This window comes from Lissotriton vulgaris, chromosome 12 (genome assembly GCF_964263255.1).
Source record: "Lissotriton vulgaris chromosome 12, aLisVul1.2, whole genome shotgun sequence".
Taxonomy (NCBI): Eukaryota; Metazoa; Chordata; class Amphibia; order Caudata; family Salamandridae; genus Lissotriton; species Lissotriton vulgaris.
In genome coordinates, this window is record NC_141700.1 from 731611303 (window position 1) to 731628993 (window position 17691).

Below are 17691 nucleotides of genomic sequence, written 5' to 3' on the forward strand. Positions count from 1 at the left end.
AATTATGATGGCTGCAGGGGAATGGAGCCTTGGCACTGGTGAAGAATCGGACCAGCTAGTTTGTGGTCTAGAGAGCCGGCATTAGTCCGGGGGGTCAGGGGACGATTCCCCGTTCGCTCCCCTACAGTGCCTCCAGAGCACTCTTCTAATCGTGCAACCATCATCCTGATGATGACCTCAAGTTAAAGTGGTCGAAACTCCGTCGACTCGTTTGATCCACTGTTTTTTCACCGCCTTGCGTTGTTTCTTAATCATATGTGTCACTGCGCCGTTTATTCACTGTAACACTCCCAGTGCACATTTGATGGTTATGGTTACTTCAATTTAGTTGTATTTTGTGCTTCTATATGCAAATAACAACCCTTCTACCCTTACTTGATGCAAGGCAAAGCACTATCACCTTCTGTGTGCCGCCATGTTGAATCTGCTTTCTTGATAAATGTTACAAAAAGCGGAGCATGTACTAATACAGCATAGAAAGAAGCAACAGGCGGAACCAGATGCTAAGAGTGCTTCAAACTGGAATAATGAGTGGCTGAGGAGTGAAGTTAGAGCAATGTTCAAATTGACAACGCAGTACTTTTTCCTTCCAAAGATTCCCAAAGTAGTTTGCATGCACGACCAGTAGCGTAGCCAGGGGGGAGGATGGGAGCTGTCCGTGCTGGGCGGCACTTTTTTGAGGGTGGTGGCACTACATGTGAGGTGAGCAATTTCAGCAAGTGCAAGATAAGTGTTTTTCTTTTTTTTACATTTTATTTTCCCTTGTCATTTCTTCAACTTCCCACATCCGCTCTACCTGCACCGGCCATCTCTGGGCAGCAAACTCAGGGACCGCCCTGGTTGGCAAAAGTTCTAGCTACGCCACTGAGTATGACACAGACTCAACTTCAACTGTGGTGTAGTGGAACCGACAGTTAGAGATCCCTTCACGGTCGGTGTGGATGGTGCGGTGCTGTCATCTAAGATGTAATCTCTGGTGCTCTTTGTGTGCAGGCTGGGATGAGGTGTGAGAGTGGGCAGTCAAGTAATGCCTCACAGTCCAGTCCCTGGGGAGCTGCCATAAATGTGCTTTGAAATCAGAGTTCTGAGAGGTGGAGGACGACAGGAAAAGGCAGTGGGCATCCAACTGCTATGCAGCTGTGGCAGGTGGCACCCCAAGCTCCAGAGTAGGCTGAGGGGAGTGCACTTTCAGCCCCCACGTGCATTCTTCTAATTTACCTCTGTAATTTATACTCTAGAGCTAGAAAACATGCACTCTCATAGAGTGTTTCAGACAAAAAAAAAAAGGAGCGAAGCAGAAGGCAGGTAGAGTCACACGAAAGAGAGACAGCAATGAGAGTGGGGAACACAAGTATATGGGCAACAGGAAGCAATATTGGTTGGTGAGACAGCGACACTGCATGCAGCGGTGCACAGAAGAAAGTTGCGAGAGAGCGACTCATTGCAGAAGGTGGGAAGAGAGATAGCTGGAACCGTACTGTCAGGGAGTACTTCGTGAGAAAGGAAATGAGGGAGGAGGGGAATCATGGAAGCAACACTAAGAAGGGCAGGGGGATGCTAAGACAACATGGGTAGGACGTTTTTAAAAGAGAATGGGAGAGCTGGTTGTGAGGGGCATGCCAAGGGAGCGGTAAACATTGCCTCATTCGCATATCATCTGGTTGAAGCACTATTGTTAAAGTGCTGTAAACAAATATCGTGTGTGGGCGAGTTTTAAATATAAATGTTTTTATGCTTGTAATACATTGTGCTTCACAACTTTGGAGCATATAAATTAATCAATTGCAAAACAAAACACCAGTTACCTTGCCAATAAAAAGAAAGTTTGTTTACAAATTACCAACACGCATTCACTTGGCATAACCCATTCACGCACGCTACCTTAATAATTAATAAACGGAAGTTTGTTTACCTGACACCAACACGCAATCACTTTGCTCTTGGATTTAAAGTAAAAAATACAATAATTTACAAACATGCACACACATGCTGCAGGCAACAGAAAAAGCAAGCAAAAAAGAAAAAAATAGTCCCCCAAAATGAACACATAAACACTAACGCGTAAAGATACCAGTAATCAGGCAGTGCTCTGTGGGAGGAAATATAACACAATAAGGAGGGTAGGTAGGAAGTATTAACCACTAGCAAGACCACATTTTTAAAGGACAATTGAGTTAATGAATGAAAAGGTAGTGGGCAGGCTGTAAACCCAAAAAGTGTATACAACATGTCTCGAAGAGACAGCACAAGCACTGCCTATGATGGACCTAAAAAATGGCCCTATATGATAAATAATTTTTTTAACAAAAAATAGTCCTCTAGCTATATGGGGCACGTCTACAGCATTCCAGCCGCAGCCCTTGCAGGTAAGAGCGGTGGGACCGGGTTGGTGGGGGGATTTGAAAGATGACCTTGGTGGAAAATTAAATAAATAGTTTATCTTCCCTCCTCGTCGTCTGTCGAAATCCCCCCACACGGCCCCACCCCCCTACCGCTCTTACCTGCATGGGCCGCAGCTGTTGCAGCCTAACCAAACCAAAGTGCCTTCCTGCAGTATTTTCACAGACCTTCTACCCGCCTGGCCTCCTCCTGGACAGGTCAAGTCACCATGTACTCAATTTGCCCCTTATTGCTCTATGTGCATCTCACAATGTTATGTTATGTAAAGGCGGATTTATAGAGCGCACAGCTACTCAAAGAGTGTCCCGGCGCTGAGACAGAGAAAAAGATGGAGAAACACAGTCAGTGCAAGAGAGACAAGGGTCCTACAAGTGGGAAGGACAGCCTGCTTGTTGGAACAGCCATGTTTTCTGTTTCTTTCTGAAAACACGAACATTTGCTGTTTGTCGAAGCGGTAGAGGGAACCTATTCCAGGACCTGGTCACCAGGACCTGAAAAGAGCGACCCCCACAACGGGCTTTGGCACATTTCGGAGTTGCTACCAGATGTTGAGGCGCAGACCTAAGAGGTCTGCCGGGGGTGTAGAATGAAATTCTTTGACGTGTGTAGAGTGAGTAGAGTGCCCCCATACCATGCAGGGCCTTGAAAGCCAGAGCTTTAAAGAGTATTCTACAGAGGACTGGCAGCCAGTGCATTGCTTTCAGATGACGAGAGATCCGCTCTCTGGGCCCAAGGCTGAGAACTGCCCTTGCTACCGAGTTCTGCACAACTTCCAAACTGTTGAGCAGACACTCCGGGAGTCCCAGATAAAGGCTGTTGGCATAGTCGAGCCTATAAGTAATAAGGGCCTGTATAACTGTCTTCCTATTAGAAATAGGTAACAGGAACAGAAACCTGCGCAGCATCTTCAGCATGCCAAAACAGGTGCCTACAACTGATTGTACTTGTAACTTCATGGATAATGTCTCATCCAGCTTTACTCCTAAGTTTTTTACCGTCTTAACTAGAGTTTGAGGAGGGGACATATCAGGGGGCCACCATTGCTTCCAGGCGTCCAGGGGCGGGGTGCCGAAGATGATTTCAGACTTCTGAGTTGCATTTAAGATGGTTCAATTGGAACCAAGCGAAAACGTCTCTCAGGCATTTATTAATTTTTTCCCCATTAAACTCCTCATTCTTTTTGCCAGTAGACAGCAGCTGGGTGTCGTCGGCGTAAGATATAATTACAGCCTCACCAGCTTCCAACAGTGTGGCCAGAGGGGCCCTATATAGATTAAAGTGAACAGGGCTCAAAATGGATCCCTGAGGCACGCCCACCTCAAGAGGAGGTAGTCCCGCTGAGAAAGGGGGTGACCACACCTCCTGATGCCTTGCCTCCAAAAAGGAGGACATCCACTTCAACACTGTGCCCCCCCATACCCGCACTCCTGCAATCTCCGAAGGAGGTGGTCATGGGAGTTACGGACAATGGAGGATAATGCTCTAACAATGGATGCGATTTCCAATTCTGAGGTTCACAAACATCACATATACGCTATTTCAATTTTCCTCAAAGATGTGTTTTGCCTATGTGGCTCCTGTCACTCACTTTTTCTCAGTTATCACACTAACACTTTCTTCTCCTTTTATGTTTGTCAAGCTACTTGGAGCAGAAGTTTTCTTGCAAATAAATATGAAACAGGGAAACCAGGCTGTTTCTGTCATATGAATCAGTATGTTTTTTTTCAAATCACTGGGAGCCATTAGTAAGTATATTCTTTTCTATAAACATCTTCTGCTGTGCTAAAGTGGCATTGTTAGTATACTTGTGTGTTGTTGTCTTTACCTATGCTGTGAAGCACAATGGGGAATTGCCTTGTTGCCACTCTCATCTTGAATTGCCAACAGAAAAGTTTATAATAGCAAGCATTAAATGGGGGAAGCACAACCATCCCTACTTGAGGCTTGTAGTTTTTTTCCTTTTAAAGCTGAGGCTTAGTCAGCAGGTGTCCAAAGGACTAATGTGCCTATTGTTCTTAAGTGCCACATAACTGCAACCTATCGATTATCTTGGTCACTTAAGTCACAGAGAAGGTATTTTAAGATGTGTCATCGAGATGAAATTGTTAACCATTCAGTCTTCTCTTAAAGTATGGTTGATTTTCAAGAAAGGTGATGCAAATAGGAAATTTAAACACTGTGGCATATGGCCTGGATTTAATGTAGTTAAGATAGCTTAGGGTGTTAAGGTGCGTGCTGAGAAATGGTTACAACCTCAAGTGACTCCCTGTGGCCACCAGCACTAGGCCCTGCCCCTCCAGCTAGGGATACCATCAAGAGTCTGGGCATCTGGCTGGACAATGCATTAACATTCGGCCACCAGGCAACTAAACTAGCAGCTACCTGTATGAGTATCATCAGATTGATACGAAAGATCCTGCCACTCCTCCCTTTCAAGGCCAGACAGATCTTGGTTCAGGGTCTAATTCTTTCCCGGCTCGACTTCGGTAACGCTCTATACTTAGGAGCCCCCGAATCCACCCTGAAAAAACTTCAGGTAATCCAAAACTGCGCTGCTCGTACTCTCCTACGCATTCCGCGCCGGCAATCAGTGAAAACTGAACTAAGAGCCCTCCACTGGCTGCCAGTTAAAGACAGAGTCAACTTTAAAAGTATGTGCATCGCCCATCGTGCCTACTGGAGGAAAGGAGCAATCCTTAATCGCACCCTGATCACCCCCTACAACCCTAACAGGCAGCTCAGGTCGACCCTCGCCTACCAAGCCATCATTCCCAGGTTTAAAAAAGAAAGAAGTGGAGATAGAATGTTCTCTACAAACGTAACAAGGCTCTGGAACTCCCTCCCTCTATCCATCCGCTCAGAACCAAACATTCTGCTTTTTAGGGAAAAATTTAAAACCTTTTTTTTCAGTAGATAACCTGACACTCCCCACTGATTTGTTTTCAGATTCAGCGCTGGGACGCCTGCGGGTAACTGTCGCGCTTTACAAAAATCCAATTCATTCATTCAAGTATTCAACCTCAACAGCGCTGTCTAAAACATTTATCCTCCAAGGTAAGGTATGAACGGAACCTGCTTATTTACAGTTGCAGTGAAGACAGGGTTCTGCTTGCACACATTGCTATGTTAGCATAAGCGTATTAGAAGTTTAGAAACCATTTTGCCACTTTGCAGCTTTTACACACAACACTAACTGTAACTGTTGTTGCAAGTTAAACTGCTTGATTTTCTTCGCATGAGAATGGTCTGTTTTTCACATCCCTAGACTTACACCGCGGCCTTAGTCTATACACTGTGTGCAGAAGTCTTCAGGGTCATAATAACAATGTATGCTGTGATTCAGGTTGATCGGCCCACGCTCTAGACAAAACACGCACACAGCTGCACATTGCTGAAATTCGAGTGCCTTTAATATTACAGTGCATGCATGATTTGGGCACTTGGAGAAAGAACCTTTCCAGTAACAGAGAACTTTGCTGATCCTGAGATGTTATTCACCTCTGCTGATCTTGGAGGTATGGGGTTCCCCATTTAAGCCTAAGAGAGCTTCTATTATTATAAAACCTAGTTTCTAGCAAGGGAAGGGTGGTACACAAGGCGCTTATGACTTGTTTCCACTATCTGCCGAACAAATGCACAGTTCCCACTGGGAAGTGTGGAATTACACAATACTAGCAACATTTTATGAAGGCCACTTTTGCATGAGAAAATACACAAGTTTACATTTGCTCATCCAAAAATATGCTCAGTGATTGCAAATTCACTTTCCCCACATCCTACTTTTGCCTCCCTGGAAAAGGTTTTACTCTTGACTTTCCACTCTTTCAGAGTGGGAAGAGATTGTATAGGAGTTGAAGAATACCACTAATCATGTACCTTTTTGGAAGTGCACCGACTCACATGGTAATCTATCACTTGCACTTCCTCTTATGCCTCTTTCTGATCTGCACTGTGGAAAGGTGGCACAATCAGAGCCTTGCTAGAATCTAAATCCATTTACAATATGAATCCTGGAACAATCACAGAGGCCATCATCAGAGTTCTGATATAATGAATGCGTTGCAATAAATTGTCACCCTCACTTTTGTTTAGAGCATTCCAGAGTTCCCCAGAGAGCATTAACAAGCTGCTTGCTTACCACTCATTTAATCTGCACTGTGCCGTATCTTGTGCGGCCGCTGCCTCTAAATCAGGTGAATGGAATGGCAATGTCCATGGTGTATTCATTTTTTACCATTTAAAGATTGACAGTGTGTTGGTTCTAAACATGGTGGCCATGCCTTAACTCTTCAAAATGATACACTATGTACAATACAGTTGTGATATGGTTATCTGCTGCTATGTTTAATTGTATTTGTTATTGCAAGCATATGCCTGCCATGCATATGTTGTTGAGTTTTTTGGGGCTGCTTGGATGTGCAAGTGGATAAATACAAGAATGAGTCAGTGGGTTTAAGAATGGATGTGTGAGTGCAAGAATAAGAGGCACTTTCATTTATAAGCCAGACCGGTTGACATTTGCAAGGCTTGTTTAAATTAAAGTTGACTGTCAGGCATATTTTCACACAAAAATTCACTCAAAGCCCCATATTACAGTTCAAGCCCCATTTAATATTATATGCGGAAACAGTGCACGGTCTTAAAATGGAGTGTGAATTTGAACTTGGAGTGGCAAATTCTATGCAGGGAGGGACTTCTCACTGGAGTAGCAGAAAAAGGTCCGGGGTGCAAGAACAGGATGATGCTCTACTCAAAGAGCTGTATGGGTATACCCTTTCTGGAGCTCTTCCGGCTGCCTTTGTCAGGAAGCCGGAAGGAGGATGGAGGTCAAAGATAAGCTAAGTTGGGCACTTCCTCTTGGGCATCAGACCCTGGTGGTTGTTCTGACTTCAGGAAGAAGCCTGGAGGCTGCAATAAAGATAATTCCAGATGGATCAAAAAACAGTCCTCTGTTGGTTACATTAGGCTTTTTACTGGAAAATATTGGTGTTTAATGACTTCAAATGACACACATTCAATGACACGACCAGTGATCAGGTCTTTGTGACCTTTAGTTTGTCAACCTCATACTCGTACATTTGGCTTCTATTGGTTTTATTAACTCCTTTTGGTCTTTGTTTATTGGGTCCATAGGGTTTTCTTTTGCCCAGTACAACCTGTTGCAACAGGAACCAGAAGAGCTGCTGATGGGACAGAAAAGGAGTAGACCAGTAAATAAACATTTTTAGATGATGTCCGCTGGTCTGACAGCCACCAATACCAGGTCTACAGAAAGGTCGATCAGGAGTCGGGCACAGCGCTATCTTTCTACTCGGGGATTTCCGAGGAGGATCTGGATGACATGCAACAGGCGCAGAGAAGCATACTGCAGCCAATGACGATGAACAGTCCAAGGAAAATGTACACCAAAGTTGTAATCCAGAAGGCGTAGAGGTAGAGCCCCTTGTGGCAGTAGTTTGTGGCTTTGGGGTCTGTATAATTTGGGGCATAAATGGAATAAATCCAAACGTTTCCTGCGTGAGAAAGAGAGAGAGATAAACATCTAATTACAATTAATGAATAAAAACAGATTGTACTTGGTATACTCTCAAGACCAACATAGTTTTATACTCCTTTTACCTAAACTCTATCTTGGCAACAAAAGGGGAGTTAGTAAGGAACAAAACTGGGAGAGAACAGAAGGAAAAGAGAAAAACTGTCCATCAGGAAACAAGATGACAGTGAGGCCGAAGGGAGGCACAAAGGAAAAAGGGTGAGAGGGCAGAAGGGTGAGAGAATGAGGGGCAGAGAGGGACTGGAAAGAGTAAAACACAGGAAAGAATGGGGACTAAATTAGAAGAGAGGAAGAATATGACTGCAAGATGGCTGCATCAAATAGACTGCAACAGCTTATCAAAAACATCCAGAGACCTTAACACACACGTGAAGTTTGTGGTCTTACCCCTCCAGCGTTATTCTTGGAATGAGACTTCTATGCATGAATATGTTCTCTTTTCAACTTCACTTCCTGCCACTGTTCCATCCCTTGCCAACTGGATATTTTTTCCAACTTTATAAAACACTAGCAGCCCGTCCCAACGTTGTCCGAGTATGAATTGCTGCCGGCCAGTAGTATATGGTTTTGTAGGATTTCGTTTTGATAGCATTTCTTATCTGTGACAGGCCTGTGAAACACTCCGATTCACAGTGCACTGCTGATGCACGAAAGAGTGCGCATTCAGTAGTGTGTGAACTCGAGTTTCCCTACTTTATTTTTCCTTGCAATATTATATAGCGCGAACTCGACAACATGGCATGAGCACAATTTACATTACAGAAGAACACATTAATTTGTAGTAGGCACGGGGAGACAAAGCGATTTACCTGGAATCACAGGATGTTTAGCTGATGCCGAGATTCAAACGTAGCTCCCCAGCTCTAAAGTTCGCAATGTTAGAACTTGTGGTGGGAGGTGTGTCTAAAAGTGTATGTCGGTGCTGGCCATCAATGAGAGAGACCTATGCATTTTTCAAATCGGTGGTGAAAAAATATGAGTATGTTGCTGGAGATGTGGGCCGCCGTACCACCAATGTACTTACCAGGGGAGGGTAAACACCCATTATTCCGCAACTTTCTTTCCGTATACCATCACTCTTCATTACGAAAATACCATGACTCCGCAATGCCATTATAACGCATGGCATTACATTTTATATGCTGTTACCACGCATATATTTACAACGAAATTAGTTGTAAATGCATGAATGGTAAAAGCAGGTTTTTTTAATGTTTGGATAAGGTAATTATGGGTATAGGGGTATATGTTTTGGGGTACTGAGGTATATGTTTTGGGGGTGTTTGGGTATTTTAAGGGTTCAGCTATAGTTTTGGGTTATGGGGTACAGGGGTAGTTTTAGGGTTAGGTATGGTTTTGGGGTACAGGGGTATTTTTAGGGTTCAGGGCTAGGTTTGGGTTTTGGGGTATAGGGGTATTTTTAGGGTTCAGGGGTAGGTTTGGGTTTTGGGGTACCAGTGTATTTATAGGGTTCAGGGCTAGGTTTAGGTTTTGGGGTACAGGGGTATTTTAGGGTTCAGTGGTAGGTTTGGGTTTTGGGGTACAAGGTTATTTTTATGGTTAAGGGCTAGGTTTGGGTTTTGGGGTACAAGGGTATTTTTAGGGTTCAGGGGTAGGTTTGGGTTTTGGGGTACCGGTGTATTTTTAGGGTTCAGGGCTAGGTTTGGGTTTTGGGGTATAGGGGTATTTTTAGGGTTCAGGGCTAGGTTTGGGTTTTGGGGTACAGGGGTATTTTTAGGGTTTAGGGATAGGTTTGGGTTTTGGGGTACAGGGTATATTTATAGGGTTAAGATGGGTTAGTGTTTAAGGGTGTTGAGGTATTTTAAGGAGTAAGGGTGGGTTACGATTATGGGGTGCAGGGGTATTTAAACGGAGCATGGTGGATACCCGGGGCTGGAATGTACAGAACCTGGGAAGAAAAAACAATGAAATATTGGGCACAACACTCGCTTTTTTTTCCATAATCCCGCGTCCCGCACATGCCCACGCCCCCAGCACACGCCCACAGCACACAATATGAGACATGGCATGAAGGCGGAACGTACCACACGCCCCCAGCATTTGTCACACCCCCAGCACACGCCCACAGCACAATGCAGACACGCCCACAAGGGACTACTTTGCTGGCACGGTTCTTTTACCTTTTAAATGTATATGGTGGGCGCCTGCATAGCCTATGTCCTTCTGAGGCAACTGCCCTTTCCAACGCTGTATTGGGTGTTGTGATTGGTGCTGTGGTTCCTGAGATTACCCGCCTCAAAGGTTTGGGCTCTCTCTTTATTATATTAGTATAGATAACTATAGACTACAAGTCAACCGGTTACTGACAGACATTGAGGTCTGGCTTGGCAGTTCTGGCTGGACTGTTCCCATGAGGCACAGGATTAAGACTGATTTGCATATAGTTGGGTCTGAACTGGGGTGGCGAAGTGAGCTAAAGAACGATGATGGATTCAACCCAGATCTGTGACTGGGGGGTGGGTGTGAGTGTCTCAAAGGTTTTTGCGCTCCCTTCCACATCTCCTTGTGTTTTCAACACCACAATGATACCATTACACCACAGTTTACGTAGCAGAAACAAACAGTCGACATGAAAAAGTGTACTTTTTAGTAGTCATTTTTAATATCAAGATCTAACACACGTTTCAATAATACAAGATATACACAACTATCGGTGTACTGGTAGGCTAGACAGTGGAATTTATGTGCAGGCATGTAGCATGCGTGCCCAGTATATAGAATAGGCCAGGTCTTCACCCATCTTTTTTCGGGGCTTTGGAGCCCCCCTCTTTTTGGTGTAGGTCTTTTCTACTAGGGTACAGATGCCCTTTGGGCATCAGAAGAATTGGAGGAGAAATGTACACACGTGTGATGAATAATTGCAGAAAAACAGGTCTTTAGGCCCACATGGACCTCAGGCAGTGGACCTGTACCCCCCACATTACCACGATTGGGAGGCTCCAACAAAAGGCTGTGTATCTACTGGGGAGCAGGATATATCCGGCATGTCCTAGTAGCTCCACCAGGAGTGAGGGTCTGTCTTCAGCTGTGTCATCCAGTGTAATTCATTGAATAGCTCGTTCCAAAAAGCCGTCAACCCTGGCATTACTAGGACGAGTGTATGAAATCAGCTTCACTATGTGAACATCTGAGACTTGTTTCATTCTTGATAATCCTAATAGCTTTAAACTCTGTTGGGGAGTAATTTTATCAAATAAGATATCAGACCTCGACGAGTGCATGTCTATTATTCAGTAACATACCGTTTACCTGGGCACAAACAAAGGCCCACTGTTCATCTTCCTGCAAAGTTTCTAGGTGTCTTACGAAGAGCCGTCTGCCCCAGAGAAGAGAGACTGTAATACCCCATCTGTTCGCCAGTTAGTTTTGTGCCTCAGATGTGCCTGGATACCTTTCATTGGTGTGGAGTTACAACAAAGAAGTAGCAATGGAGTGTTTCTCTGGACCAATGAAACCAGAAGCTTGTGATGTGTGCTGGAGCACCACAAAGCAAAGTTCTGAAAGTTGAGCTGGGGGTCCACCAGGTAGGGTCAATGTTGTTCATTCCACAGTGTGCTGCCTGTCTACCCATGCCATTATTAGCATTAGGTTTTTTTAGGTTCATGACAAAACAAGACTGATGAAGTGATGGGCATGTTCATGAACAGCTATAAAAGTCTGGAAGGATCACCATTCTTATAAGGGCAATATGCTCAGCCAGAGGCAAATTCAGATAATTTGTTAAATGCTACCCTGTTGTCTTTAAACATGTTTTGCATCACACACAGAGCAAAATATCCTCTGCATGGAAGAATAGCAAAAACCACCACCCTTCAAACTGTAAGCCTCTCTGATGAGGTGTGTGCACACCAAGGAAACAGCAGTGGGGATAATGGGCTTCCCTGTCGAGTATCTAATGTTATATCACACGGTACAGGTGTAGCTCAATTAATCTAACTGCAGTGGTGGGGTGTGTAAAGAGCAGAGTGATCCATGACACTAGCCTGACACCCATCCCCATTATATGCAGCATCGCACTCTTGTAGCCCCATTTCAGGGAGTCAAAAGCCTATGTCTAAAAAGACTGCAGCCCCCCTCACCTCTTGATGCAGCAGTTCTAAAAGACATTAAGAAAACTCGCAGACTACATGCTGCTGAGTTTTTGTATCGGTGACGGGTTTAGATTATTACAGGAAGTGATGGCACTCTAGCATCTGCGTAAAGAGTCCAGAATGTGGTTAGCGAGTACACGGTGCAAACAGGTCAGTGGGGAACAAACCCAAACAAGAAAGAAGCCCTGCATGAGTGTGAAGAAATAATGAAGGTTGACATCCCGAGTTTCATGCAGATGGATTTATAAATAAATCCAGATCAGTACAGAAAGAAACAAACCAGCCGACACGGGTTTCGTCACAATACAAGGACAAATCCAGGCAAGCCATAATGATTTTAGTAAGTATCTTATCAATGTCGATTCATAATAAAGTTCTGTAGAAACTACAGGATGCTTCTGGATTGCTCTGTTTCAACAGAGTTATTATCACAGCCTCTGAAGTGCTGGGGGAGTTAACCCTTGAAATATGCGAGCTTTATGTGGCAAAAATGCGCAATTCAGTTGTGAGCCCATCTGCTCATGGTGCTCCCCCAGGCATGTGCCCAACCATGTTTTAAAATAAAGATATCTTCCTTTCTACCTATTTCCAGCCAGGCTATAGTTGTGTTATCTAAGTATGCTGAGGTCATTATCTCAAAATATGGTATCCGAGAGGAGTGTGTAGTCTCATACTATTATCTAAAGCAGAATAACATACAAGGGCCTTTTCTATCAGCTGCCCTTTCTATCAACGTATTATCACTGGCAGCACAGGAGGGATTTAGCATTCAGGGTCCTACAGGGCATTTTCCTTATCCATAGGTGCTGGAGGTGGAACATTTTCCCTAAAATCTAACTTCACGCTCAGTGTTTTTTTTCTAAATTCAAGATGTACAGTATATGTAAGTTTATCATAGCTGTCTCACCAGATTGAGTGTCTTGTCTCTCAAGATCATAAATTATGGATTTTATGATATTTAGCTATTTCCGAGGTACTTTAGGTCCCATGATGTTTTGGCTGTGCAAATCCTCAGAGGTAGGACTTGAAGGCTTCCCATACCACTGACTGGGGACTGATCCAGCATTAATCCAGATTTTTTTTTATTTTTTTAACAAATTTGATTGTTTTCCATCTTTACTCAACATTTTCAATTCAGTTTATTAAAGTTTTGGAACTCTGATGAGGGCCACTTAAAAGAATACATACCAATTAATACAGAAAGTGTGATAAAAACATGTGACAGCGCAATAATGACAAATCACTCCGATTAATTTTTTCTCAATATAACAATTTCAAGGAGTAAAGTTCGGAATTAGCAGCCAACAAATGGGGAACAAGGCTTCCTGAAGTGTGCACATAACTATTAGAGAGCAACCCGATCATGTGCAAACTAACAATTAAAATAAAAAAAATAAAAATATGCAAAAACCTTCAAATGGTAGACATACCAATGTGACATACATTCGAGAATAGGAGAGGATATTACGACTACACAGTGGGGTAACGGCTCAGGAATTGCATCCCATTTGAAAAATATACAATTAAAATATGTACATAAATTCCTTGAAAAAGGTGAACAGTTTTGCTCCAACTGTTTCATTTATGGGACTAAAGAGAAAGTCGTATGACACTGTACAAAGCGACACTGAATGCCAACATTCCACTTTACGGCACTCCACAACACACAACTCCACTCTACGATACACTATGGCAAGGCACTCTAGGACACACTTTTCCACACTACGATGTATCCACTCCACTCTATAACATTCTACTCCACTGTACACTCCTCCACTCTACAACATGCTACTCTACTCCATTCTACAACACACAACTCCATGACATGCCACTGCAATGCAAGCTCAGAGATTCCACTGCCCCAGGGGATAACTTCCAGTTGACAATGTTTCGGGTGAGGAAACCATAACCTTATTGGGGGTTGGTGTGGGTCGGGTTTTTTTTCTTGTGGGACAGTTAAACAAGTTTTTTTTAATGCATCTCAAAATTTTTGGCTTAATGGCATGCACATACATTATCGTACTAGCGTGTAGGGCACTGCAGATTCCACTACGTACACAGCATGGCAACCACTTGGCGATCTTCCCCCAAGTGTAAGGATGAATAGGGCAGCGATGGTCAAACTCATCACATGGAACAGAAGGGGCCTCAATTATGGCAGGAAAGTTCATTTAGTGCATGAGTACCTGAACAGGCACAAGATCGATATTTGCCTACTCCAAGACACTCACCTAATAAGCAACACTCTTCCCACCTTACTCACTAGGGACTGGGGTCTATCCTACTCATCAATATACTCTAATTACGCGAGAGGGATCTGTGTACTTATACGTAGGGGCCAGGCATGGACCACCACCCACTGCATTTGCGACAGCAAAGGTCAATATGTCATATTAGTAGGCACATTGTACAATCACTCCATAACTCTTGCCACCTTCTACGGACCAAATATAGACAATCCCAACTTCTTCGTCAGGGTTTGGCAACTAATTGGCAGTGCTGGCCCACCGACAGTACTTTGGTGTGGCTATTTTAATGACGCACTGGACGACACGATGAACAGAGCAGGTAGTTCCAGACGACCCCAAGCGGCCTCGACACTCACCGCGATAATCATGGACAACCACCTTACTGATCTCTGGCGCGATATCCACCATACCATGCATTAAAGCACATGCTTCTCATTGCTGCATGGGCAAGGACTGACTACTGACTGGCAACCAGGGACATACTGGCCTGGCAGCCAACGGTCTCTCATTTACTACACACTCTCCAAGATCTTTCCATGGTGCCGTTAGTTCTTCAGCCTCCCCACACCCTAACTAGTGCATTCTCATGAAAACTACCACAGGGAGCTCTCAGGAACACAGTCTTCAGAGAGGAAATACGCACAACTATTCAAGAATACTTTGAACAAAACACAGGCTCAGTCGACTCTTAAGCCGTGCTTTTGGATACTTTTAAAGCGGTCAAACGCAGCATGTGTATAGCCAAACAGCACGGCATCCTCAAATCCATACGTGGGACACTTTTGAAACTCGAAACCAACATTGCTACGCTTGAAGCTCATTTCTACTGCTCCAGCATCCCTGACACGCTGGCAAACATACGCAACAATATGTCGATGTATCAGGACGAGGCGCTGAGAGAAACACTTTTCATGGAGAAGTACTCAAGCTCGTAGATACGGTGAGGGTGATCGCCCCGTTAGAACTTTGGCCAGGTTGCTCCAGAGTCCACATGCTTCATCCTACATCTCCGAACTTCTCAACCCAGCGATTCAAACCTGTTCCTCCACCCCAGAGCTCCTACAAATCATGGTTGACTTTTTGCCCACCTCTACTCCACTTTGCAAATGGCAGCTCCCTCTGACCTCCATTCCTACTTTGATGCCATCGAATTGGTATGGCTATCAGATGCACAGCGGGAGTTGTTAGACTTCCCGATCACTGCAGAGGAGATACAACAGGCAATAGCCAGCCTCCCGCCAGATAGAGCTCCTGGGACACCCTTAAGGTGGGCTGGCTCCCTCCAGCCCCCCTATCAATGCGGGAGGCAGTAATTTTCACTCCTTAAGCCGGAAAAGCCAGCTAACCAATGCGACTCATGTTGCCCCCTGTCTCTCATCAATATAAACAAAATATTTGCTACAGTACTGTAAGGATCAGATCCGATCAACCCAGATTTATACTGGGCTGCTCCACGGCCCATAACTTAGGAACCATATTTGCAGTATTGCATCATCTGCATCCCCGTAACTCTGCAGTGGCTGCACTGCTCAATGACACAAAATCGTTGGAAAGGCTTTAGTGGGAATACCTCTTCCCATTGCTATCTCGACTAGGTCTCGGCACTAACTTCATTGCACATACGTCTCCTCTAACCTCTGCTCACCAACCTAGTATGCCTCAATGGGCAAATATCACACCCTTTCCCGGTGACCATGGGCACGCAGCAATGGTGCCCGCTCTCCCCCTTAATTTTCGCCATTGCAATAAAACCCCTAGCGGCCAAAATCAGTCAGCACCACACAAACCGGGACATAGGCTTTACATCTCCTGGACTGGTCATATCCTTTTATGCTGACAACATTACCCTTCATGCAATTCACCCTTAGACTAATCTCTCCCCATTAATCTGTGAAGTCAGAGGCTTGTCTGGTGTTCAAGTTAATTGGGCCAAATCTACGCTTCTTCTCCTAACGAATGCCACAGTTTCGTTCCCGATAGACTACCAGCTCCAATGGGCCACTGGACCCGTTAAATACCTGGGCACCCTGGTCAGCAGGAATGTTGAGGAACTATAGCAAGCTAACTTTAGCAGAGCCATAGCCTGGACCATGTTCCTCTGTGGTCTGAGCTTCCATTGTCCATGGCTGGATGGATTGCCATTGCAAAGATGGTCGTGCAAACCAAATTTCTTCATTTGTGAATATTCCGATCCCAATTACAAAGGCCTTTTGTAAACGTCTTTGCTCCAACCTCATCACGCTAGTCAGCCCTGCATTGCATACAAACTTCTAACACTGCACCAATCACAGGGAGGGCTGGGTGCACCAGATCTGCAGCTATATGCGCTATGTGCCCAGGCACATTTCTTACACTACTGCACTCACCCCACATCTTTTCAACCACACATCACGCTCAAGACAGACAGGATCTCCCCGGGGCCATTATATACAGGGCTATTTCTTCCTTATAAACTGCCAGGCTCAGAGATCGACACTCCGCAATGTGTGCGGTGGGCATGGATCAGGATGGCAAGATGCACAGGCACCACTCAACTGTATGCCCCATCCGGTCCAGTAGCAAAACACCCTGTTACCTCCTTTACATGATTAAGGCGCAATCAGCCATGCCAGCAAGCGAAACATTCATACCTTTGTGGATCTCTATCCTGACGGCCAATTACTAGCCCCTCCAACCTAGACAGGTGCACCCTTGGACGTCCTTTTGCATTACCAATTGTGTGCAACATGACGGGCTCTTCACAACACCTTCCCAGCTCCCCTAATGACACTCACAACGTTAGCCGACATAAACGACACCCTCGCCCCGGAAACTGATAACATCCCTATATAACCACATGCAGCGCACCGCACCAGCGGCGGCCACACCAGCCTGAGAGGCCTGGGCGAAAAGACCTCGCCCTTCTCCTAACCGATACCCAGTGGGCCTTCTACTGCGGCCAGCCTGAGAGGCTTTCTCCCAACTACAGAGTACGACTTATCCTTTTCAAATATTTGCATAATCCATACCGAACCCCTATACAAATACACCTGATGGGGCTATCCCCGGAGTCCCGCGGCCCACACTGCCATTCACTTCAGGGGGTCTTAATTCACTTGGCCTGGCACGGTCCTGCAATTGCTGCCTACTGGGTAGAGATCTTCTGCACAATATGGAGAGTCACAAACATACCGGTATCCCCGCCCCCATTGTTGGGGCTACTGGACCTTGTAAGTGATATGCTCAGTGATTCCTGTAAATTGCTTGCTTTGATGCTCCTTACCACAAAGCAAAGAATAGCAATGAAATGGGGACACACATGGGTACCACAAGCCCAAGACTGGGTCACAGACGTTACATACTGCCACAAACAATTATCCAACTACTAGGACCGGAT

The 17691-nt window shown here is 44.9% G+C and overlaps 1 protein-coding gene across 1 annotated transcript in view; it reads right to left on the bottom strand.

The window, feature by feature from the left end:
- Positions 1 to 5792: 5792 nt before the first annotated feature.
- LOC147678417 (transmembrane protein 272-like) overlaps positions 5793 to 17691 on the bottom strand; it is an 81883-nt gene continuing 69984 nt past the window's right edge. Inside the window, exon 5 of the mRNA XM_086946009.1 lies at positions 5793 to 7913. Coding sequence (XP_086802135.1) covers positions 7708 to 7913 — 206 coding nt within the window. The 3' untranslated portion in view covers positions 5793 to 7707. The remainder of the gene's footprint in view (positions 7914 to 17691) is intronic.